Below are 24,915 nucleotides of genomic sequence, written 5' to 3'. Positions count from 1 at the left end.
TCAAGGCTTTAATTTCTTCTGCTGTTTTATAAAGAGATGTATTTGGACAGTTTTAAAACCTGAACTCAAGAGACCCAAATATCCGCATTGAAATACTTTAAAGTGCCACATCAGCCAATGTACTGAGGTTGCCAGTGTGGAAGCATTTGAGTATTAAAAAGCTATTGTTAAAAATGTATTTAAACATGCAAATCGCAGGATTAAAATGTTAGTGAATCAGCAACTTTATAATGAATGAATGAGTTTGTCTAGTTCATGCAATAGACTTGAACTTTCTAAATGTAATTAAAAGCATTCTGGCAACTTGAAACATGCTACCATTTAAAAAACCTGCTATTGTTACAAGTAATCCCTGTTACTCCTTTGAATATTAGGGAGATTAAGGAGATTTTTCTCCCTCCCTTTTTCCCCCCATTTATTTGCTTTATGCTTTTAACAGCACTTTGTGTCTGAACTAGTTTCACATTGCTGTTGATTTCTTTTCCCTTTCTGGTCTTATGTATTTGGGAGTTCATTCCTGTTGTCTTTCCCACCCATGCCATCTGTAGAAATCCCAGTGAGATGCTCTCTTCTAGGCTGTGCAGAAGTATGTATTTCAATAGCAGCATCAGGGACAGGATTATCCCTTTCCCTTTCAGCACTTCTTTTTCTGTTGATATTTTGGATTTGATCAAAATATTCTCCTAAAATCAGGATTGAGACAGAGAAACCTGTAAAATAAATGCAAGTTTTAAAATACCCTGATATTTATCACTGGAAGTTGTTACTTCTTTCTTTGGCATTGGCAAGTTCTGAGTCTTTCTAAAGAACAGTGAATGCATTTGGAGAATTTGCCTTTGAAAGAGCTCTCACATCCAGTACTGGTCTTCACATTTCACATAGCTTTGGACCTGATTTATGCTCTACCTTACTGCTCAAAACGATACCATCTTGCTTTTAAAAGCCAAGACCTGTTTAGTCAGGAAAACATACTTAACTAAAACCCATGTAACTTAGAAGAAGTATTGATTTCTTATGCCTGTGGAAAAAAAAGGCTTGCTCCTGGTTCTGCTCATGGTTGTGTCAGTGTGTGACTGCCCTTGCCTGATGTGCTAGAGTGAAAGGATTTTGTTTTCTCACTTTATTCTGGAGGGAAATAATCCTCCACCTTCCCAGCAAAACAGCCCCCCAAGAGGCAAGGCTGGAAAGAGAGACTGGAGTAGCCTTCAGGCACTGAATGTGCTCCCTTTAGATAAAGGGTGAGACAAGTGTATGGATTATTGCACAGTTGCTGCGTGATTAGATGAATGCCTGTTCTCTTTGGCTTTTGGTTGCCCATCTTTCACTTAAGTACACTTAAAATCCTAAATCAAACTAGCCATTTGATTTTAGTTACGAAATTACTTGTTGGACAGTGCCATTGGGAGATGATAAGGGATGAACAAGTAGATAAAATCATTATTAAGAAGTAGAAGAACTGAGAAGTAAATAAATTCATTCCTTTCACTTAATTCTTACTTTCACAAACGAACCAGGATATGTATGACTACAGCTCTTCATAACGAATTTATGGAACTTCTTGAGGAAAGCTTTGCTTCAAAGTAAAACAGTATTGCCACAAAGAAGTTACTAAGTGAAGTCAGGTTTTTGTGTGCTTTTAGATGTTTTCTCTCCCTCCTTCCCTGAGTTACTTAGCTGAGTTGATTTCTGTTAACTCTTAGGGACTATATTTAGATCTGTAATTGCATATCTTTTGGATTCATCTGCAGAATAGTTAAGAGCATAAAATGTTACTGTAATTCATTCATGTCTTTCACAGTGATGGAAAGAACTAATTAAATGCATCCTCCTCTGTGATTGAGACCAGATTCCAGTTTTGGAGCCCTGCTTGTGATTCACACGGAGATGGCAGGAACCCCAACTGGTTGCACATTGCTTCTAGACTAACCCTGTCATTGTCCCTACACATCTGGCTATGTCTAGGCAGTCAGAGCTACTCGTATGTTGGGATTTATACTGCCCTCATCCTGTTTTCCATCTCTAAGAGTGAGAGGAATTGTATCTTTACCCAGATGCAGCCAGTTTATAGAGGCATGCTGGTTTTATTTGCCCTGGAATAATGGTTTTTGCTGTATCTCTTATCATAGAATCACAGACTGATTTGAGTTGGAAGAGACCTTAAAGCTCAACCAGCTCCAACCCCCTGCCACGGGCAGAGACACCTTCCACTAGAGCAGGTTGCTCCAAGCCCCTGTGTCCAACCTGGCCTTGAACACTGCCAAGGATGGGGCAGCCACAGCTTCTCTGGGCACCCTGTGCCAGCGCTTCACCACCCTCGTAGTAAAGAACTTCTTCCTAGTATCTAGTATCTAATCTAGATCTCCCCTCTGTCAGTTAAAGCCATTCCCCCTTGTCCTGTCCTTACATGCCCTTGTAGAAAGTCTCTTTCCAGATTTCTTGTATAAATGCTTTCAAGAACATGTTTTATTAAGCACATCAGTGTCAAGAATTCAAAAGCCTCAATCTGATCCCTTGTGCACTACTTCAGTGCCAATTAGAAGAATCTGACTGACAGGCTTTGTGAAATGCTAGATTTTGTAGTGGTTATGCTAACTTTATGTGGCTGGTCCATTGAAAGGAGGGGGTCTAAAAAGAAACTCAGCAGGAAGTTCTAAAGCAAAGTTCACTGGATAAAGCTAGCTCCTTTAATGCATTGGAGTTCTAGTGCCCTAAATCTCTTTAAAACTGGCAACTTCTTTTTAGATAACAAAATTTAAATATAGGGTCATAACTTTTTGTGCTCAAAAATCTCAGTGAATCTAGTTGTAGGCTCCTTAGAGCAGGAGATCCAGGATCCAGCACGTGTTGGAGATTTTTGTTTCCCTTTTACTTCTAACAAGTCATTGGTATTACAGGCTTTTTGGCTTTTCAATAGCTGAATAAGTATTCTCAAGTAAGTACATGACTAAAAGACAGCATCTTTTGCTCCAAGTTCTGTTCAACTACCTCTCATTTTTCCAGTGCATTGAATGGGAGCAGTTCAGTGCCGTAGGTTATCTTTACAGACTGTGGGAAGAGCAATTTTAGTTTTCCAGGAGTTAAACAAGTGGCAGAAAATTGCTATCCAAGCTTTGCCAGCTTTCACCATAAAGCCTTGATTTAAAGATGGCAGTAATCTTTTCCCAGCCAGGCATTGTTTCCTCTGTGAGAAACAGTGAGGTATTTTGCACACAAAAGGACTATAGCAGGCATTATACAGAACAAGGCTTTGTTATATAAATGCAGGCTCCAAAGTGAAGTAGGAATGGTGAAAACTCATATTCTTTTTCCAGCTCTACCATCGTTCTGGTATTTGTCAGCAGTAATGAAGATCCATCCCATTTGAGTTGCCTCACCTACGCAGGGTGCCCAGCTTGTTGTCCTGGAGGGCTGCTTTGGTCAGTAGAGAGAAATCCACCTCCAAAGGACAGTTTAACCCACCTAAGATCTGAATTACCTTCTTGACAGTTGTAATCTCTTTCCCCATAGACAGGACATAGAGTAACCACACTAACTCACTTGCCAGAGATGATGTCTCAGTCTCTGCTATAAATTTTAGTGGAAAAAACATCTCCTTATCTGAGATATTTATGAGAGCTGACGTTGTGTGTTCTATGAGTGCTATAAATTAACACTATTCATTATTTTTATGGGGGAAAATAGTGTAATACTGAAGGCAACCATAGTGTTGATACAGGCACAGGAGGCAGCTGTGCATCCTCTCCTCCCTTCCTGTTAAGTGCATATTGCACTCAGTAGAAGTAATGGTATTTTGCATTATAAGCATTTATTTTTCCTCCACATTCTCTCTTCTTTCCTTCTGAATTTGTTCCAGATGGCCAAGTTAGATGTCAGACAGTGACCACAGAGAAAAAGCTGAATTTGTAACTAGTGGCCAAATGTTGTAAAAGATGATTTTGCAGCCCCGGCGTCAGCAAAATGAGCAAAATCTGCATTACTCAGAGCTGCTTGTTTTGGTCAGGTCATACCACGTTCTTGCTGCTTCTAAGAATTTAAGGTCTGTTTTACCATGGTATCTGCTTGTATTTAGTATAGATTAAAACGGTGCCAAAAATATCTTTAGAAAACTAAAGATCATGTTTTTTCTTGCCATATTCATCCCAGAAATAGCCAGCAAAGCTGCCTTGACCTGCTGGGTGATGACAGTAGTAACCAGCATCCAAAATATGTGGAAAAAAAGTTTGCTCTTTAATGGCTGTGGTCCAGAGGTGCTTTTGAGGGCATTAAACTCTCTTCACCAGGACAAGTTAGTGCAAATGTCCTTAAGTCTGTCTTTACTTTGGGATTAAGAGATCAATGTTTCCTTCAAAACGCATTTGTCGGGGAATCAAATCATGTAGTGTTTCCTGGAAAGAGGGAATCTGCATAATTTATAGTTTTACAAACAGAAACCAATATTTAGGTTTTAAAATGCTCTTCTCTTCCCTGTGTGGCACATATTGCATTATGCTGTAGTGGAATAATTCAAGTTGCCTTCCACTTCAGACCTAGGTGTTCTCTACAGTAATATTGCCTTGCAGATGGATGCCTGCTGAGCTGTGCTTTTCACACCAAGTATGATACAGAGGTTCTTAAATGAAAAATTCCAATGTGAATGTGAGAAAATGTAAGACCATGATGCCTATTTTGATAATAAAGAAAGCCAAATTAATCTCATTCCATTTTTATTTCATCACTAGAAAGATGTTAGTGTTACTGAATTTTCTTAATTCCACTTTGTTTTCTTTTATATGATATAACATTTACTTTGTATGAGTTTCAAGTTGCTTATTCCTGAACAGACATCTTTTTGTTACCTTTCTGTCTCATTCCAGTTTTCACATTTGTGTTAATTTTTATGTTGAATGTTCTCTTAAAGTAAAAACAAAAATAAATCACACAGCAGCTGTATTAAGTAAATAACTCCTGGTTTTTACTCTTGAGACTTTACATCAAGTTCCATTAGTTTTGTGTGTTACATACAATTAGATTGTAAGCTCTTCAAAGCAGGGCTCTTCAATAATTTTACACGGTTAAGATGTTACTTTACATTTATTCCACTGCATAAATAAGAGGTTTTCATTTGGTGCTACATCATTTGGGGGGTTTGTGGCTTCATATTTCATTCTTCATATTAGCATTGTTGATTTAATATTAGCATTTGTACACCTAGATTTTAACACTGTGATGCTTGAAAGGCAGAAACGAGAAGTTCAGGTGAAACTGCTTGTATTTGCAGGGTTTCTTTGGGTTTGGAAGGAGTCTCAGGGCCTCAGAATCTTCTCTGAGACACAAGCAGTCTGTCTCTCAGAACAGGGCATAGAATTTGAGACAGGATCACTTACAAGCAAGCCTCACGTTACCTTCAACATGGCTAGGAAAAAAGAGCTCACTGGTAAAAAGGAATGACCCTGGTGGTGTGAGCAGCTAATACCAGCAGTTGCTGAAGCCCTTCTGAAAAGGTCCCTGAGAAGAAGTGATGTGGAAGGGGCTGTTGGAGAGAGTCCAGAGGAGGCCACAGAGATGCTGGGAGGGCTGGAGCAGCTCTGCTCTGGAGCCAGGCTGAGAGAGCTGGGCTGGGGCAGCCTGGAGAAGAGAAGGCTCCTGAAGGGGAGAGCTTAGAGCAGCTCTAGTGCCTAAAGGGGCTACAGGAAACCTGGAGAGGGGCTTTGGCCAAGGGCCTGTAGGGACAGGACAAGGGGGAATGGCTTTAACCTGCCAGAGGAGAGATTTAGGTTAGATACTAGGAAGAAATTCTTCCCTGTGAGGGTAGTGAGGCACTGGCACAGGTTGGAACCAGATGAGCTTTAAGGTTTCTTCCAACCCAAACCATTCGATGTTTCTATGAAGAATCAAGGTCCCAAGTGAGCCACTGATAATGAAGAAGTAAGTGGACTCTATTATAGTAAAGCGTGACACACAAAATGAGCAGATTATACACTAAATACTAAGTGTTTTTTGCAAGGTTTAGTTGTAGTTTACAGGAAGGGATGAGTAGAGGAGGATATCTATGGGATTGCAGGGGTGAGGTATTCCTGTCTGTGGGCACTAATGCAGGAATGTAGCTTGGTTTTCAGATGCTTTCTGCTAAGCAGAAATGCTGCAGAAAAGTTTGTGATTTTATGCTGAGCCAGTCGCTAACTGATCTTTGTATAGTTATGCTGTTCCTTGGGTGAGTATGGTTAGTCAAGTTTAAAGGAATGTATTTAAAACATATGTAAAGGCAGCTCTTTAACATAATAGATGTATGGTTACATGTTGTAAAAGCAAGCATGAAGATGCTTGGACAACAAACTTACATTGCAGCTAATCATCATTGGTAACTGGATTTTTTCTTAAGGAACTGATTTTCCTTGTAGTAAATTGGACAAAAAGTCATATTCTTAACAAACAAGCGAAAAAAAAGAACCCCAGCACTATTTTATTAGCCTTGTTTCCTAGTCATTTGTGTTTCTGCTTCTGACCAGCTTCACCCACCAGACAGTGTTCTGTGGCATTACTGGGTCTTCAGCCAAAGTTTAGAGGTTGTGCTTTAAGATAAATTTAATTCCAGAAAAGAGAATAAGAGGCTTTGGAAATGTAAACCATGGACAAAAGTTGCAGGGGAGTGGAACTGTTTAGCCTGGGAAAAAAGGAGACTGACTAGGGGAGCAACATGACAAGTCACACAATATAGAAGAGGCTATGAAGGGAATGATGGTGGTTTGCTTTCCACGTCGACATCTGGAGGACAAGAAGAAGTTGTCCTGATTTATAACAAAAAAGAAATTATGTATAGAAAAAAGCGCTGAAATCAGATGGTGAGGGATCTTCTGAACTTTGTAGGACTGTGCAGTTAGACACGCATCTATGGGATGGATGACTGGAAGTCTGGGTCCTTCTGCACAGCAGGGAGGTAAACTGCAAACCTAATAGGGCTCCTCCAGGCTCAATGCATCTGTAATTCCTGTTTCTCAGCGAATTCAGCTGACACAGCATAACTCCCGCCCCTCAGAGCAATCTGACTTGCAGATCATTTATCCCTCTTTGCTGCATCATCTGCACAAATCAATATTCTGTAACAAGCGACTGCTGTGCAGCTTCCGCTCTTTGATTGCAGCCTTTTGCACCAGCTATTTGGAGCACAAGGACCTGCAGTAACACAACTGCATCTTAACACTGTTCAGTGCAGAGCTGCCCGTCCTCCTTCCTCTAATCCGGTTTCCCTTGGCGTTTGGATCCCTGGTTTCCCCTTAATATACCTGAGCCTAAAATATTACCTTGTTCTATGAAAGATGCTGTTGTACTTGCGTAGCAGTTCTTCTCACAGGATATCTGTTCCATTTCTTGTCTGCTGACAGCATCAAGGTCTGGAATAGCACCACTTTACAACTAAACTGTTCCTAAATTTGTGTTTTTGCAGGACAGCAATCTGTGCAGAGAAGGCTGTGGTTAATTTAGGGATGTTCTTCTTGTTACAGCGAGGGCAACTCAGAATGCAACTTTAAATATCATTCCTTGAAAGAGTCTCTCCACTGGCCCAAGATTAATCTTCACAGACCACATGTCAGTCTCTTCTGTGTGCTGATCCCAAAAGCTGAGACCCCAGAAGTAAAACCTGCCTGGTAATCCCTTAAATGACCAAACCGCCCTTTTTCTGCCCACTTGTTTTCCCTAGGAGGGCGGAAGATGGGTTTACATGTTGTACATGATCTCAGGAGCTGTTATTTTTAACCCTTTTGCTTGTTTGTTGTGAGTGCTCATCACAGGGTGATAGTATTTGTCACATATGTAGTGCCTTATGTTTCCTGAAGGTTGCATAGGCCATATGTTGCCTTTTCTTGGTAGTTCATTAAAGTCCTATTGTGGTTATGAAGTGCCTGAGATGCTGAGAGCTTTCTGGTTTGTAGGGCCGTGTATTGCCTGTTCGTGTTCCCTCTGTGCAATCTGCAAGATTACTTTGAGTCTCATGTTAATGTTTATATGTAAATATTTTATGATTGTCATTTGTCTAATAGTTCTCAAGCCTTCTGAAGCATTGCAGCCTACAGCTTGAGTTTTCCTTAACCATTTTAGTGCACTGTTTCTTGTGTCTCTAGAATTTAACTGGTTTACACCTCCTCTCTGTGTGCAGAGCGTTGCAGATTAACAGGATGTATTCCTTGGTGTTTGCTGTTGTGTGTGAAGATTAAGAAAGGTAAATGGGTTACTGTTGGCTTCGGGATCACTCCCTATGCAAGTCGCCTGGAAAACTCTTATAAACTATTGCATCCCCCCCATTACTCATTGTAATTATTTGAGCTTTCCAGAACAGAGGATCAAATCAAGACATTTACAATAATTGAGACAGGGAACAGTGTTTGCTCAGACCTTTGATTCTTTTGTCAGTGGTCATCTAAATGAAGATGTGAACTCTCCAGAAGTAAAAGTAATTTCTGAGGTCCTTTTCTTCTGAAGTAAGCAAAGTTCACTGAGAAGACTCCCTTGCTCTCTTTCCTGGTGCTCTGATTGCATTTCTCACTTCTATTTTGGCTGCTGTGTTTTTCCTCCCCCATTCTCAATGCCTTTTCCAGCTTTGATGCCCTACATTTTCCCTTTTCTGGTTGTTCAAAAGCTGGAAAGTGTCTCCTGAAATGTATTGGCATGTTTTTCTATGCCAGGCTTTGCAAGTCAGAAAATAATCAAAGTCTCTCTTAGGAAAGGGAACAGATACAATTATAAAAAGAAAAAGAAGAAATGTAAATAAAACCTCCCCTTTCATCTTATCAACGCCGTTGGTTAGATCTTAACTACTGTTAAACACCTCTCGCTGATGAAACAATAATATTTTCTGTTTCAGACAGCATTTTTCCATACTCTTGCACCCCTAAAGTCTTTTTGTTCACAAACCCTGATGCCAGTGGGAGGAAAGAAATGCAAATATGATCCTAAACTTACCAACAGACTGTTGTATGCTTGATGTTCCCTGGCAGGCAGTGGCTGCCTCATACTGCCTTGTGCTGGTGCAGGGCAGTGTAACCAGCTGGCTGTGATTTCTTGCATGTGCAAAAGAGAAGTTTCCTGTTCTTGCAGAGTTTGGAATTGTATTTGCTTTATTTCTCTCCATCTTCTAATCTGCCTTGCTTCATAGCAGGAGTTCGGTGACGGGATCATATCCCTAAGGAAGACAGCTATTGGCAAACTTCATAGAATCATGGAGTCACAGAATGGCTTGGGTTGGAAAGGACCTTAAAGCTCATCTAGAATTTCTTTCTAACATCTAGTCTGAATTTCCCTCTTTCAGTTTAAAACCATTCCCTCTTGTCCTATTCCTACAAGCCCTTGTAAAAAGTCTCTCTCCAGCTTTCTGGTCAGTCCCTTTAGGTACTGGGACGCTTGTGGGTGTTCAAAGTCAAGCAGTTTGTCTGCAAAACCAGTGATTAATCCTGGCCAGTATTGTACATGTGTCTATATAGAGTCCAGTCTATATGGCTTTATTGTGGCCAGAAGGAGCTCTAAGGGCTTGAAAATATGTATGAAACAGCATCTGCCTGAATTATTTGTTGCTTCCATCATCTCATTCTTTCGAGCGATCATCATCCAACATACCCTGTTGGATGGAGTTCTGCAAATGGGGCTTCTTGCAGACTGGTTTTGAATCGGTTTCATCTTTCTCATACAGTTTCAATTAATTCTGTTAGTCAAATCTTTTCCAGTTTAAGTACTGAAATTCATAGCTAATCCTGTATTATCTTCAGATCTAATATGTTTACTTCATCTAAAGAAAAAACGGCTTGAATAACATCTGGGAGATATTTAGGAAAACTGCTTCCTGTATCCTACAGCTGTTCCCATAGATGTTATGTTGTGTGAACTGCCATGGGCAGGCATGGCTGTGTCATCCTTTGTGCCATATGAAGGCACAGGACATATCTAAGACTTTTAAATCAACACATCAATATTAAATGCTGCAGTAACTATAGTTAGATGAAGTCAATTGGCATGTAAGTGAAGTCCAGTCCTGCTGCCTCCAAGCAAGCACAACTCCCGGGGGGGTTTATATTTTGCTTATGTAAATAGTTGAGCGTTGGGTCTACAGAATCAAACTAATGTAAAGGTATTTCAAAGTACACCACAGGGCTTTTTCCTCTGTAGTGCTGCAGCTGTGCCATTGTTTAGACCAGTGTAAAATGTGCTTAAAATAATGACTTTTTGATTTCGCAGCATTTACACGCTTTGCTTTACTCACTGGCAGTTCTATGGGTGCGCACCTGCAACACATAAGCACATAACTCAGTTTTTCTATACATAACTCCCATAAGATTTCCAGTCACCTAAACACATTCCTGTAATCAAAAGCAGAGTGTCCACCTATTGCACTCTTACTGAAAAATCCAATGCTTAATTTTTCCTGTGTCTCCTTGCCTATATGGAGCTCCAGTGATTCTGTTTGCTTACAAAAATGAGAGCAAGGTAAACACCCAGAAATAAACCAGAAGAGGAAGGGAATCCTACTTTCAGGTACCTCTTAGTATTGCAAGTGGCATCCGGATCTCTGATACAGACCCTGAGAAGTAGCTAAGGTAGAATTGGGTTTAACATCATTTTATCAAAGTAGACGATAAATTAATTGCAGAATTTTCTTACTTGCTTATAAAGATGTGTAATTATGACATTTAGTCTTTCATATGTGTAGCTTATATTTTAAGAGCAATGCTTTAGGAAACAACTTTTTATTGCTGAGAATTTAATTTCTCTTGAGACATGTTACTCTGTACCTGCTGGTATGTATGGTTTCATTTCTTGTTGACAGTATCCCTGGAAAACTTTTTCTCTGTAAGTTATACTGAAGATACTTTTTGTTAAAAATATAACTTGCGTTGTATTGACAATGTGTTTTCTATATAATCCTATTATTTGTTTCGCCAGATGGATAAGCATTGTCCCAGCAGACTTTTTTTGGCTGTATAGTATATAACTGTATGCTTTCAGAGCTTTAAAAATCTACTTACATATAACTATGTCTATGAAGTGTGGGAACTGTAGAGCGTGGATTATTCTCTAATGATCCCATCTAGAGTAACTCCTCCAAGGAAAGGATTTGCTTTTTTTTGATTCTTATATAGCTCAATACATTATATTAAGCAGAAAGTCATTCTGTAGAATAGAAATTAGATAAGTTCTTGTGTTGTAAAACTTTAGATTGTTTGAGGGTGGAAGAAGTTTTCCAAAGAAAAATCACATCTCTGATTTGTTGTATTGTAGCAATTGCCCATTTCCTGATCAGTAACAGAAGCCACAAACGTTTATAAACTGGTTAAAAAATTATGGAGTGATAAAGCAATAAAATCCACACAATTGTTAGTTTGGGTAAACTGATAACCTATTGGTTAAGATACTCTGGGGCGATAAAAGCTGTTTTGTCCTTAAAGATTTTTGTATGATTTTTTATTATTAAGATATTTTAAGTATGATTTATTTAAGCAAGTATGTTTTTATTTAAGCAAAACAGTATTGCATGTCCAGAATATATGTGAGTTTTGTAGGAGTGTATCTTCTCGTTTTTGTCCCAAGTCATCTTTCAAAGCCAATAGGATCAATTTAAAAATAGTGCCACAATATGCAAAGAAACAGGAAGGAAAACTAAAACTATGTCCATTAGACCTCATGGGGCACAGCTGACACTGTCTTTTCTGTGGTCTTTTGTTAGCAGACAAAAGACCTACACAGGATCCACATGGAGGCCCAAAAGTTGGGATATTAAATTGTGTGCATTCAGTGGATTTGTGGTGCTGCTTGAATTTGGTTTTGGTATCTGCACTGAAGAACAGCGGTACCATAGACCAAACATTTTTTTGGTTGTATTTATGTATTTATTACCTGTCACTAAGGTACAGGGCTTGTTTTGGCTGCTGAGAATTAACTCTGTACTCCCTCGGTTATTGTAATCCCATACACAGAATGATCCAGTCCTTCATAAAAATCACCAGTCCTCCATTCTTTTTGATGAGAAGAATGTGTGGGAATTCAGCTTTATAAACTTTGGTTTAATTTGGGCAGCAGGGAATATGGTTCTTATTTGACTATTGTGCTGCAGTCCAGGCAGTCAATTCTTGCAGCCAAATGTTATTTAAGCTTTGTAGCTGTCAAACAGCCCCAAAAGGCAAAGTACTGGATGTTCTCATCTGGTTTGGCTATAACTGGGAGTTAAAGATGGTTATTATCTTGCAGAGAGTACTTAGTATTCTTCAGACATACGATATTATTGTATTATTTAATGCTTCTGTTTGATTGTTGTGCAGATGCATGAACAGGATTATGCCCCATCACGCTAAATACTGTACAAATCCATATGAAGATCTAGTCCCAAGTGATTTATAACCAGTAAGGCTCATCCAAAAGGCCGAAAGTTGCTTTTTCGAAAGCCTGATCTAGTGCCAAAATGACTGGAGATTTGAAGTCTCCATAAGCCCCTGGGCTTTTCAGGGGTACTCCAGCAGTTACAGAGCCCTTCTCCTTGACATGCTAAAATGCTCTTGGTCAAGATATGCTTCCAGCTGACACCAGCACATCAGTGGTGGCTTTCAGCAAAAGCAAGGCGGCCTGGGGGTCACTGCATCTCCCAACACATGCAACCCATCGAAGGTTATTTGGCAAGCTAGATACACTGCTACAGAGTGTGATGGCATGGGAAAAGCTACAACTCCATGCAGGAGCTTAGGAAGGGAGTAAAAATTAATTTATCCTATTAAAGCTAGAGAGGAAAATTAGGCAGGAAGATAATTACTTGATCTGGGATTTAACCAGGATTTAGAGTTAACACTAGAACTGTGCTCTGTTGCTGGTTGTTCAGTTTGTAGAGTTTAGGACTGTTTTGGGGTCAACCAGTAGTAGACTTTTTTCATCTTGATGACTTGAAAAATAATTTAAGTGAATAGAACAACTCTGCTCATAACCCCAAAGGATGCTACTTTTTGTAGCTGTTTTTTAAAATAAAACCATACACTTTAGGGAAGGAATGATTAATGTCAGTATGCTTCACTGGGTGACTAAGAAAGAGGGAGTGGTAGGGTGTCTCTCTGGTGTGGAATAGGTATTCAAATCCCATTTTCCTGATTTCTCAGATAGTCCACTTCTTAAAAGGTCTTTGCAGTGGTTTTCCACTACTCCTTGCTGCTGCTCTTTAATATAACTAATGTATTCATTTCATATGCCTGTCTGTACTGGGGGGAAGGTGAATTCCTGATTCCAACCCACAGAATCATATCATAGAACCGTAGAATAGTTTGGGTTGGAAGGGACCTTAAAGCTCATCCAGTTCCAACCTCCTGCCTCAGGCAGGGACACCTTCCACTACAGCAGGTTGCTCTAAGCCCCTGTGTCCAACCTGGCCTTGAACACTGCCAGGGATGGGGCAGCCACAGCTTCTCTGGGCACCCTGTGCCAGCGCCTCAGCACCCTCACAGGGAAGAATGTCTTTCTTATATCCAACCTAAATCTACCATTTTTCAGTTTAAATCCATGCTTTAAGTTATTAACAACTTATTCTACTGAGGGCAGCCAGAACTCTCAGGATATAGATGAAAGCACGTGTGTCACAGGTGGGTCAGACACAGTCATAAGGTCAGTGAAAGGCACAATGTGATTGTTGTTTTCAAGGCAAAAGAAGCTGAGCTCACATTAGAGTTAGTTCTCTGTTCCCAACCATTTGTTGGGAATATCCTAACCATATCCTGCTTGAACCCAGAAGTTTGTTCCGAGGCTGTACTTTTGATTTGCGTGACCTGTGGTGGGAACCCAGCCCAGGTGATGTGACCTGGCCTTTAAAAGAGCTGATCTCCCTCTATAGGTCACAAGTGGGTCCTAAATGCGCTACTGACTTTAGCTGAAAACAAGGCGGTTGCCTAATCCTTCCCTGTCCCAGGAACAGATCTCAGAAAGAAGGGGTTCCTGTTGGAGACCCACTAAGGTGGGATTACAGCAGAGAACTATGAGCTCCTTCATTGTATAAATGTTTACACTGATATAAAATGCTCCCTAATCTTCATAAACATGCTATATACATATATTTTTATATACGTGTGAGCATATATGTACGTTTAAATACCTTTTTATTCATGCTTTTCATTTCTCTGATAAGATGCTTGTGACCAGCCAGAATTTCTGTGAGGAGAAAGAAAAGAAATTGCATCTTCTTAAATGTTAATAATTGATTAAATATTTCTGCTTTGATTAAATATTTCTGCTTTTTAATGTGAGAATGTTACCAACTTACAGAATACAAGTCTCTGCTGGTTGTGAACTTATCTGTCACACCACAAGGCCCATACTACGGGGATTGTGTTCAAGATCCTTGAATGAACAAAGACAATCAATTTTTATATGATGGAAAAGTTTTCTTTCAGTTATTTAGAGAAGAGAATGATAAAAGGCAAAGTCTGGGGGTCACTGCCTTTCCAAGCACTTGTACAGTACTTTATTGAGTTTAATCTAACTCAAACGTTCTAAGTCTGAACCCCTCCTGGTAATGAAGCTTACGTTGAACTCTTCTGTAAGAGATTTAGACTGAGGCCCTTGTTTCACTATAATTATTAATTAGTATTTTTTTTTACTGTTTGATAATCTTATTGCAAACTTGGTGTCAATATAATTGCAAAAGTGTGTGCAGATATCTCAGTGTCACATATATATGTGAGTGGACATTTCTGTGAGCTAGCTAGGATGCGGAGAAGGGAAGGTGAAGTCTGATTCTCCATTTTCCTCGATTTTTTTATATGGAAGATGGTGATGGTTGGATTTCATACCATTTTATATGTCACTCATGCTCTTGGCAGATGACTGCACAAAGATAATGGCAGCAGGAAAAGCAGAGCTCTGTTTCTCTGGACTCTTACAGAAAGGCTGGATTGCTACATCAGAGCCAACACATGAATGGAAGTCTGCTATCAAAGTCTCATTTTTGCTACAGAGGTAGATAGCAATTTTATGTATTGAGGGAACAGAAAAAACCAATCATGCTCTTGGACACCTGCCTTTAGATACACATCTGCTATTCAGATAACAGAGAACTGAGTGCTGCAAATGCAAAGCAAACACTTCTATGTTTTCTCTGAATATGTTTTAAGGCCAGTTCTCCTGCATGGGTATCCATAATGGTTATTGTCTGTAATTTTGAAGCTTCTGCAAGTTGTAATTTGGTCCAAACCCCACAACTTCCGGCTGGTTTTCGGTAAATAAAAGTTGAGCACTTGTTGTAGATGCCATTCAAAAGATCGTTTTTCCTTTGCAGGGAGATCTCTGACATGCAGTAATCTTCTGGTTTGCTGTTGGGTTCATTTCTCCATTTGTCTATGTTGCTCATGGTGACAGAATGCAACAACATCTGTTGTGAATGTTCCTTACATGTGTGAATCATGCCTTTAGAAATGTAAAGTTAATATTTGAGCATTTAAATACTTTTCAGAGCCAATAAAAGACTTTTTTTGTACTTGTTTGTTTTTAGATACTGACCGAGCTTTAGTGCTGCTGGAAGAATACTGTAAAAAACTAAGGAAGCCAGAGGAGCAACAACTGAAAAAAGCCATCAGAAAGGTGATGAGCATCTTTAAGAGCAGCTTGTTTCAGGCACTTCTAGGTAGGTACTAATAATTAAGACTAGATGTATGCTCTTGAAGGCCAGACCTAGTAACTTTCTTACTGGTCACCATTTGTGTTTGCAATGGAACACACATTGAGATGATCCAGGTTCTCTGTGGGGAAACTCATTGTCCTGATGTTTCAAAGGCATTTTCTTATTTATAATGAAAAAAAGAATAACAAAAACCTCATACAAGTTAAGGCATCAAGTGGTAATTCCTAAACCTTGCTGCTTTCCTTTGTTTAATGGAAATTACTGAACCAGAGTAGGATATCGCTGTTTATGCAGAGTTGAAGATGAAGCTGTCTCCATACAGGTAAATGGCCAAAGATTCATTGATTTCACTGGCACCAAGTACCATCTAAAATCTTTGTCTTTTGCATTATGGTTTTGTGAAAAGTGTCAGCCAAAGAAACTTGGAAATGAGTCAAGAAAAACACTCCAGGTTACAGTGAAACTTTGATAGAGTGTTCCCATTCATGCAGTGTTGCAGTGTTCAAAATAGACTTGCTGGCCTATTGCTCAGTCTTTCTTCTATTTACTTTAAGGTCCTTATTTAACTTTGTAAATGGTGGTATTTGTCAAAATCAAGGACTTGATGTTTTGGAGCTTTATATAACCTCCCTAAGTTATTATGTATGATGTTTGCAAGGTCATGAACGTACCTGGTTGTTGTAAGCATCCCTGTTGTCCCTTGTGCCATGCCTGTGCTGCCAGTCATGGGAAGTGGTGACAGTAACTGTGCCTCACCCTTGCTCTACCTCCCTCTGCCCTCTTGCTCACATTGCGTTGGCCCCGTGGTGTTTTATTCCTTCACAAACATCTGTGCATTTTGTGCAGAACTAGTCTGAAGGGCACATTTCTTAACACAAATGATGTTTGTGGAAGCACATGTACCTTCAAGTTGTGATGGTTTGAAGCCAGAGTAGCAATTCTCCTCATTGCAGACCTATAATCAGTAGCAGTTAGGGAAAAAAGTTGATTATATATCATCAAAGTAGAAGTACGTCAGTGCTGCGCTATTACTGTGGAGGCAATGGAGGTCTAGAACAGTTTCAGTAATTTCTGTAACATTTACGAAAAGTATATGTTACCAGTCTCTAACATTTCCTGCAAATGGAATTAATCCATGTCAATGCTGTTTTACTTGTCATTTCTCTCAGCTTCCTTAAAGTGATCAGCTTGATTTTATAAATCCTATATAATTTTTAATTGCTGTGTATTCTTTACAAAAGGAAATAGATTCACAATTGAATGGTAGTTACCAAATAGTTACAGATGTGAACTAAAGGATTAAAAGGAGATGGGACATTTCTATGTTAGTTGTATTATCTATGGTTATAGAAGTATGTGCTAAAGAAATACACAGAAGTGACATTAGCTGTACATTCACTTCTCTAGTACTTTGAAGTAATCCTTCAAAGTGTTCTAACAACATGTGTGTTTTGTGTGTGGCTACAATGCAATATTTGCTGATGTATTACATATGTCAGAAAAGAAAAAGTGATTATAGCTACATGAAGGTTGAATCCAAAGAATATGTGAAATCTTTTGATTGCCAAAGTAACAGATTGAGCATGGTGTTACGGATGTTAGATAGCATTTTAATTTGTAGGCCTTTGGGTGTCTTTTCCTTGTCCTTAAATGCTTCTTTTTATAAGAGATTTGGGAATTGCTAGACGTGTTCAAAGTCTCTCATTATTGTACTTTGTTTGCTATTTGGTTGGTCTAGATTCCGGTATAATACAAAAGAGTGACCTCTATCCAGTATTTTAAGTGTGGTAGATGGTGTTATTACACAATCAATAATGAGGTTCTTGCATAACCCGTATTTCAAAAAAACCCACTTCCATGACATCTGTTTTAGCTTCCCATCACAGTTTCTTCCATACACCTATAAATCAGACCACACAAAGAAATACCTAAGGCAGAGCTTCTGGTATCCTTTGAAGTTCTGTACTGCTGATGGTCCTTTGTCTTTTATATTCACAGAATATCTAATGGTCTCGAAAACGACCATTTTTGAGTGCCTAATCTTAATTAGGCTTAATTTTTGGAGTCTGAGTGCTCATCACTTTCCAAAACTTGACCTCATTTACAGCAGTCAAACCTTGGTTTTGTCCAGAATAGATTGACTTTTTGAATATTTAGGCTGTAACTACTAATGAAAAGTTTGATTTTTGTACGGGATCATTAACTTGGATGCAGAAGTGCACATTCCAACCAGATGTAAAGTTAGCATAGTTTCATGTGTCAAATTCAGATTTTGTAGGTCCTACAGCTTCAGTACAATTGGATTCCTTTACAAATACATTCAGCTGTTGTAACCATCCCTGTCCTTTAAGCATGCATTCAATTCTCGTTAACTTCTAAAATGCTTTAAAAATCAGTAGGATACCTCAAATTGAGTATAGCAGAACAGATAAAGTTACGATAAATTATAATTAGAGGCACTTTTCAAATCTAGCATTGTCTGGTCCTTTTGTTCTCCAGTTTATGCTTGTGGGATTTGATTCAACCAGCCATCTTTGAACTTCGGCTCTCAATGTGTGTGCGATTGTTCTTATCTTCAATGCGTTTCATAAATAATAACTGACTACTGAATGGGGGAGTAACATGAGAAAAATGAGGGTACAGTATTTTTCATATGTATATTCTACACATGCAAGAAGTGACTATAAATATGGAAGTAAAAGTTCTGTACGTGGTTTACAGAAAGATTATTGAAGGATTGTCCTTTTACAATTTTTTTCAGGTTTAAAAGCATCTCTTCCTCCCTCCGGGCTGTTCTCGTTGCTAGGCTTCTTGCTAGAGTCGCTGTGTTCAGTTACAGCTGAGTTAGTTGCAAAGGAAGAGGCACATTTTCAAAGCGACGTGCGGAGCTGCAGCCTCTGGAGTCCCATTTACACTCCAGTGGCCCAAACACAATGCTTTGAAAATCCAGCCCTAAGAGGAGGGAGGAGGAGAAACTCTTCAGAAGGAGCGTTGCAAGGGGAAGAACACATATTTAGATATTGACATTACCTTTAAGTCAATTCCAGATTGTTTACACCAAAAAGATTGTGCCAATCCTATGCACGGTGAGAAGTTACGGTGCTGTTGTTACTATGAGCTCAGGAGGATTTTTGTTCTTTTGATATTAAAATCACAGGGTCCTCTCCAATTGTGAACATTTATATTTTAAAACCCTTCAAGGAAGAAGGAAATGAAACCTGTGGAAATCCAAATGCCTTGTTTGTTGAGATTGTTTCATAATGGTACATCTTGTAGGCATTGTGCAGACATAGAAAAGGAAAACCATGAAAGAGAGTAATAATGGTCATCTGCATATGTCAAAATGACCAAACATTTGTTCTTTATGAAACTTAACCAGTTTTTATAATGCAATACATAGTTTGGTACAATTTATTTCTGAAACCCTCTGCTATACAGTTGTTGAGCCTTCATTTCATTAAGAAAAGTGCATGATTGTACAGCTTAGGAGGCCATTCTGCAGAATGTGAATGGATGAAAGAGGTTTATGTCAGGGTTGCTTTCTGGGGTTTTTTTGTAGATACATCTCTATAAAGCATCATTTTGTTTCTAGCAGGAATTAAAATGCCACAAATAGCTGTAATCATCTTAGGCAGCATTAGGTGAAAAGTAATCTCAATAGGTTTTTCTAAAATTCGGATAAACCCAATCTGCACTGGTTGACGTATTTCCTGAGGCCTTTGAAACTACAGGGTTTTTTTTCCTCATGCTTGTGTAACTTTGCCTCGATTTTAAAATGGCATTTTTCAACTAAAATCTGCATCACCTCCTTTTTTTTTTTTTCCATGGTATTGTACCATTTCTGCAAGATAATGTGGCTGTTATAAAACCGCCTGTCTTTAAAACTGCTGTAGTAAACATTTACTGTAAGGATTACAGAATTTACTGGTCATCTGTGCCACAGCCTATTATTTAAAGACTTAGGATATAATTTTGTGTTTTCAGTCAGAGGGAGTTTTTAGACTCTCAACTCACTTTTAAATAAGCCCTGTTATAACAATCCATTTTAAAAGAGCGATAATGTCTTTTAAACAAAGTCAAAAAGGAAGACAGATTATTCTTCTGCAAGCACATATCACTTTTAAAAGTTTGCATGAATGAAGTAGTAGTATAACTCTGTAGTGTTATAGTAGTATCCAGACTTCCAGGAATCTAGTTATGTCTTGAGATCCTCCATGTACTATAGGACAGATAGGGTATGTAAGTGGGACATAAAATATAGCCATTAAAGAGAGCCAAAGCAAGTCCCCCTTTGCTTTAATTATTTTAGTATGTTCATACCTATTAAAAAATAGCATAGCCATTGACAAATGAAAACAATTAGTACGGTAAGCATGAAGCAAGTCAAGAGCTTGGTTTCCTGTGGATTTGCCTTAGTTCGATTGACTTTGGTGTCTACAAAGCTGTGAGCTGAGGCTGAAACTCCCCTTGCACTTAGGACAAGGCTAACTTTCAGGATAGTTTAGATATGAAAGAAACTGGAGGGGAACCTGTCATTGAAGTAATGATGAGATGCTGAAACGTGGCCCTGTCACAAAAGGGAAATGCTAAGAATGAAGAATGGGAAAGATTTTGATAGACATAGCCATGCATGTCAACTAAGAATAATGATAAAAAAGCCCCCCCCTTCTGTAGGCTTTAATGCTGAGAAGAATAATTATACTGTTGACCACATAGAAGAAGGATGTAGAGGCAGTTAATGGAAAGACAAGGAATTTGTTTAGGCATTCTGTGTTTAAAGAGAAACTCTTTAAATAGTGACAGAAAGAAATCTGGGAGTAGAGAGAAGGAGGTGGGTCAGGAGTAGGGAATAGATGTGTGAACAGCAGGATAAATGGTGAGAAAAGCAGGAGAACTGCAACGCAGTCCTGGGATGGAGATGGAGCCCACACCAAAGTAGGTGTTGAAGAACAACTATAGATGTCAGAGGAAACGTCAGGATCATGCAACACCTCCAAAATCGAGTGCTAGTCATACATGGTAGTGCTGGCCTTAAGTGTTGAAAAGTGTTTGAGATTTTCACAAAAGACGTAGAAATAATCTATAAAATACCACAGGTTGTTGTTGTTTGCTTCTATGATCTAAGGAACACTGCAGTCATGTTTGCAGGCTTTTCTCCACAACCATTAAGACCGCTTGTACTTTTGAGCAAATGTTGGAGTTGGCATTCGTGACACCACAGAAAACAAGGCAATGCCAAATTTCACAAGGCTCCTGATCAAGCTGCTAGAGTTGAGGACATCAAAGCGGGGAACATGGTTGACAAACACCTTTCTGAGGTGATGGTGGTCCTCGTTAGTACCAATCTCTCAATCCCCAGGAGGAAACGTTTCAACACTTAGTTCTGTTTCAGTGTTTCAGGGACGAAAAGGATATTAAATGAATTGTTGGACTGGGAAACTTTTCATAGAATCATAGAATCAACTGGGTTGGAAAAGACCTTTAAGATCATCAAGTCCAACCTTTACCTCAGGACTGCCAAGGCCACCACTAAACCATGTCATTGAAAGGGCTTCATCTACACGGTTTTAAACACTTCCAGGGATGGTAACTCCACCACTGCCCTGGGCAGCCTGTTCCAACACCAGCTCTGTTGCCCTTCTCTGGCCCTGCTCCAGTACCTCAATGTCTCTCTTGTAGTGAGGGGCTTAGAACTGAACAGAGGATTCGAGGTGCAGCCTCACCAGTGCCCAGCAGAGGGGGACAGTCACTGCCCTGGCCCTGCTGGCCACACTATTTCTGATATAGGCCAGGATGCCATTGGTCTTCTTGGCTGCCTGGGCACAAGCTGGCTCATGTTCAGCATCCATCAATCAGCACCCCTAGGTCCTTTCCCACTGAGCAGCTTTCCAGCCACTCTTCCTTAGCCCTGTAGAAATAGGCAATAGGGAATTTTCAATAGGAAAAGCAATTTTCAATAGGAGAGGAGAGCCGGGTGTTATCTGTTCATACTTGCCAAGCTTGTGCTCTCTTGGTAGACATTTTTAGCCCGCTTATGTGTTCAGTGTGCTTAGCTATTTACAGTGCTCCCGAATGTAAGGTCACTGATCTTGTATGTCATTGTTCTCTAGACTTAATCTCAGCGAGCTGGTTTCTGGTCATGTCAGGCTATTTCACCTCCTGTAACAACGCTAAATTCCTTGGGAATTAATCCAATGTAACCAAGCCTGTGTCCAGCCCTGAGACATTAGGCAATCCCCTCGCTGAGGGGAGTCCAGCATTCATGAAGTCAAAGAAAAAGCTCCCTTTGACTTCGCTTGCCTTGGATCATGTGTTGGAGTGATTCTTCCAGAGATTTATATTCAGACCTTCTCTGACTGAGAAATGAAGATTGTACTATCACATATCTAAAAATACTGAAACCCTCCCTGGCTGTTACAGATGTCGAGGAGCAAAAGAAATGTGCAGAAGCCCATCAGTGCTCTGTCACATTTGAGAGAGGTGCTCAAACGATGTCTCTGACAATGGGGAAGCCTGTTATTAAACACAGAGTCCTACTTTCCCAAACTGGCATCTTTCTTTGTTGGGGCATAAATTACAGCAGAACTGGAATTTAAATTCAAGGGCAGCTTTTGTTTTGCCTGAAGACAGCTGCAGCTGCTTTTATTCTTGAAGTCCAATTCTCTTAGTAAGCAAATTTGCGCTTTCAAAAGAGCTAAAGGTAGCAGTGCTGGATCTTCGGGATGGTTTGAAGATGTGTGACTTTTATTTCTTACGAGCTGGAGGCTGGTTTGCAGCCAGCTTGAGGAACTAACCTGCATGGTTCTCCAGTAAGAGTTTGGTCACAAAGAGTGAACCGTTTGTTCCCTCCTGTTCTCCACCCCCCCAAAAAAGGGAGATCTAATGTAACTGGTTTCCAGTGGATCTTGGCCCACTGTTATTTTGGTTCAGTGGCAGTGCAATTTCCCCTGCAGTATCATAATTTCTCTCCGGCTCTTCTAACTCTTCCCACAATGGTACCTGCAGATCCTTTGGTGGAGGTGTCAGGCTCCTTCACTTCTATCAAGTTGCATTGACATTGGGCAGAGGGTTCAAAGTCAGCCAGTGAGAGCTGGCAGATGGATGGATGTGCAGGAAAAAGACATCACATTACTATAGAGAAATCAGGCTGAAGATATGCATGGAGGGGAGTTTCACTGAGGTCTCAAATGCATCCCAGTCTTTCTTAGTTGTGTCTGTGACAGAGGAGCTGAAATATTGTGTCTCCGAAAATCTTGGAACTGCTGTTCTCTTTGGAACTTTCTGGATGTTACAGTGGTGCCTGACTGGTTATAGACGAGGAGCAAATTGAGCCAGGGCATGGTGCGCCCTGGTCTTGATGGCCAGCTTGGGGATGTGAGTATCCCTCCCAAAACAACTTCTTAAAAGTAGTTTGGTTGTTTTCCACCTTGAGAGAAGGTGTGTGTGTGAAGACATGGGAATCTTGTGTGGGTGCCCCAAGTTCGTTTTTGTTTGAAAGAATTTAAATATTAAAAGCTTGTGAATGACTGGAAAAGACCTCAACCCAAAAGCAAAGCTCTGATACCTCTTATATTTCTGGGAATTTTGATTGGGATCTCATCCTTGCTGTTGACCTTTCCCTTAAAGAATTGCATGGATATGCATGCTGATGGACTCTGAAAAATTCACAGTCCCAGCCCAGGTATTTGGATTTTCAGCCTATTTGTGTACAAGAAGAAACCGATTATAGCGCTGATACAACCTAGGTAATACATAATCACTTGTAATCCTAATGCAACCCTCTGCTCGTGTTTTGCTGCGTTTTAACCAATGAATGACAGCATTTACATCTCAGACAAGGAATTCAGAAGCTTTGTGGACTTTTCCCATTTGAAATGCAAAAGCTGTGCATTGGAAATAAACCATTTTTGATGAGTTTTTAGTATGAGCAATGTGACAGTTGTTGAGCTTGCTCGTTTTCAATACCCAGCAATGAATAAAAGCCAATTTTTGTTCCTGTAGTGTTTTGGGGTTTTTTAAGTGTGTCTTGGCCATATGGATTCCATGTATAATTAGAATTAATATAATGCAGTTGCAGCAGCTGTTGCTGTGTGGCTGCTGTCCCAGTGTGAAGCTTTTCTTTCTCTTTGCATTAAATAGGGATAGCCTTTTATTATTGGTTTGTGATGAGAACTAGAGAATAATTATTAAGAGATGCATTTAGATAATCTGGTTTCATTTTGAATAATGTATTCTTTTTCAAGCTGAGGGAATATAAAAGAACAATGGGATAGATGATTTTTTTTGGCGTCAAATAAAAAAAGGGTGAATTTATATCCTGCTAATGTAGTTTGTACATCTACTAATAAAATGGAAGAAAATAATCTAGAGCAAGCTGTTCCATCAGTAATCCCAGTGTTTATTTTTGTCTCTAAAATAGCAGAGCTGTTGTCCCTCTCTAATGTTTTGGTCTGTGGAGTCATTTCAGGCTAGACTGTGATGGTGATTTTTGTGTAGTGAATATAACGTTTTAAGAAACTGCATGGCAGCTTTGAAATACCTGATGGTTTTCAAAGGTAAATCTGTTGCCTGGTGCTCTTCTGGAATCTCAGGACTGTTTTTCATAATCCTGTTCTTCTAGTGTTGTGGGAGTCAGTGAAAGACACTGATTTGAGTGATTTAAGTGCAATTGGGATTGAATTGTAAATTGAATAGTAAAATGCGTGAAAATAAACTACTTAATCCTACATATGCATATATATATTTATGTATATATTTATGTGTTAATTTGTATAATACTTATATAAGTTAATGCGCATATAATACCATGTAACCATCGATATCGTATTTATCTCAAACTTCTACTGTAGTTTGCTCAGGTATGAATCTGTACTTTGGCAGTCTCTTGGGTATTAAAATATGTCTTGACAAGAAACACCACAGACTGGTTTTCGTTCCCATTGTGTGTTTATTCTGTTGTGTGGTCCATTCTCTGTGGCTGTGTTTGGGCTCTGTCACCCTGATCTGCCACTGAGAGAGTTACGAGCTCTTTTCAAAGCAGACTCAATTTATGTCTTTCATTTGTTTTTTCCCGTCTCCATTTTGTCACCATAGTTGTGTGGTTTTGAATTTCTGCTGATGTAGTTGAAGGCACTTTTATTGCATAAAATCCAGGCGTTAAAAATAGAAAATAGCTTTTATAATAACAATTACCATTATTTTATGTTACAGAAATGATGTGGTATTTCAAAACAATGTGAAAAGAAGAGAATTAGGTCTGTGGTCAGAGGTAGGGCAGTGCTATAACTCTGGTAACTCTGGTGAACTGA

General features: G+C 39.4%; 1 protein-coding gene across 12 annotated transcripts in view; it reads left to right on the top strand.

The window, feature by feature from the left end:
* The window catches only part of DLG2 (discs large MAGUK scaffold protein 2), a 997,741-nt gene that overhangs the window by 1,569 nt on the left and 971,257 nt on the right, over window positions 1–24,915 (top strand). For all 12 annotated transcript variants that reach the window (XM_030474393.1, XM_030474424.1, XM_032919710.1 and 9 more), the window contains exon 2: window positions 15,479–15,610. In XM_030474393.1, coding sequence (XP_030330253.1) covers window positions 15,479–15,610 — 132 coding nt within the window. The remainder of the gene's footprint in view (window positions 1–15,478; window positions 15,611–24,915) is intronic.

Source organism: Strigops habroptila, chromosome 2 (genome assembly GCF_004027225.2).
Source record: "Strigops habroptila isolate Jane chromosome 2, bStrHab1.2.pri, whole genome shotgun sequence".
Lineage (NCBI taxonomy): Eukaryota > Metazoa > Chordata > Aves > Psittaciformes > Psittacidae > Strigops > Strigops habroptila.
The sequence above is the reverse complement of the archived record's forward strand: the minus strand, read 5'-3'. Positions and strand labels throughout refer to the sequence as shown.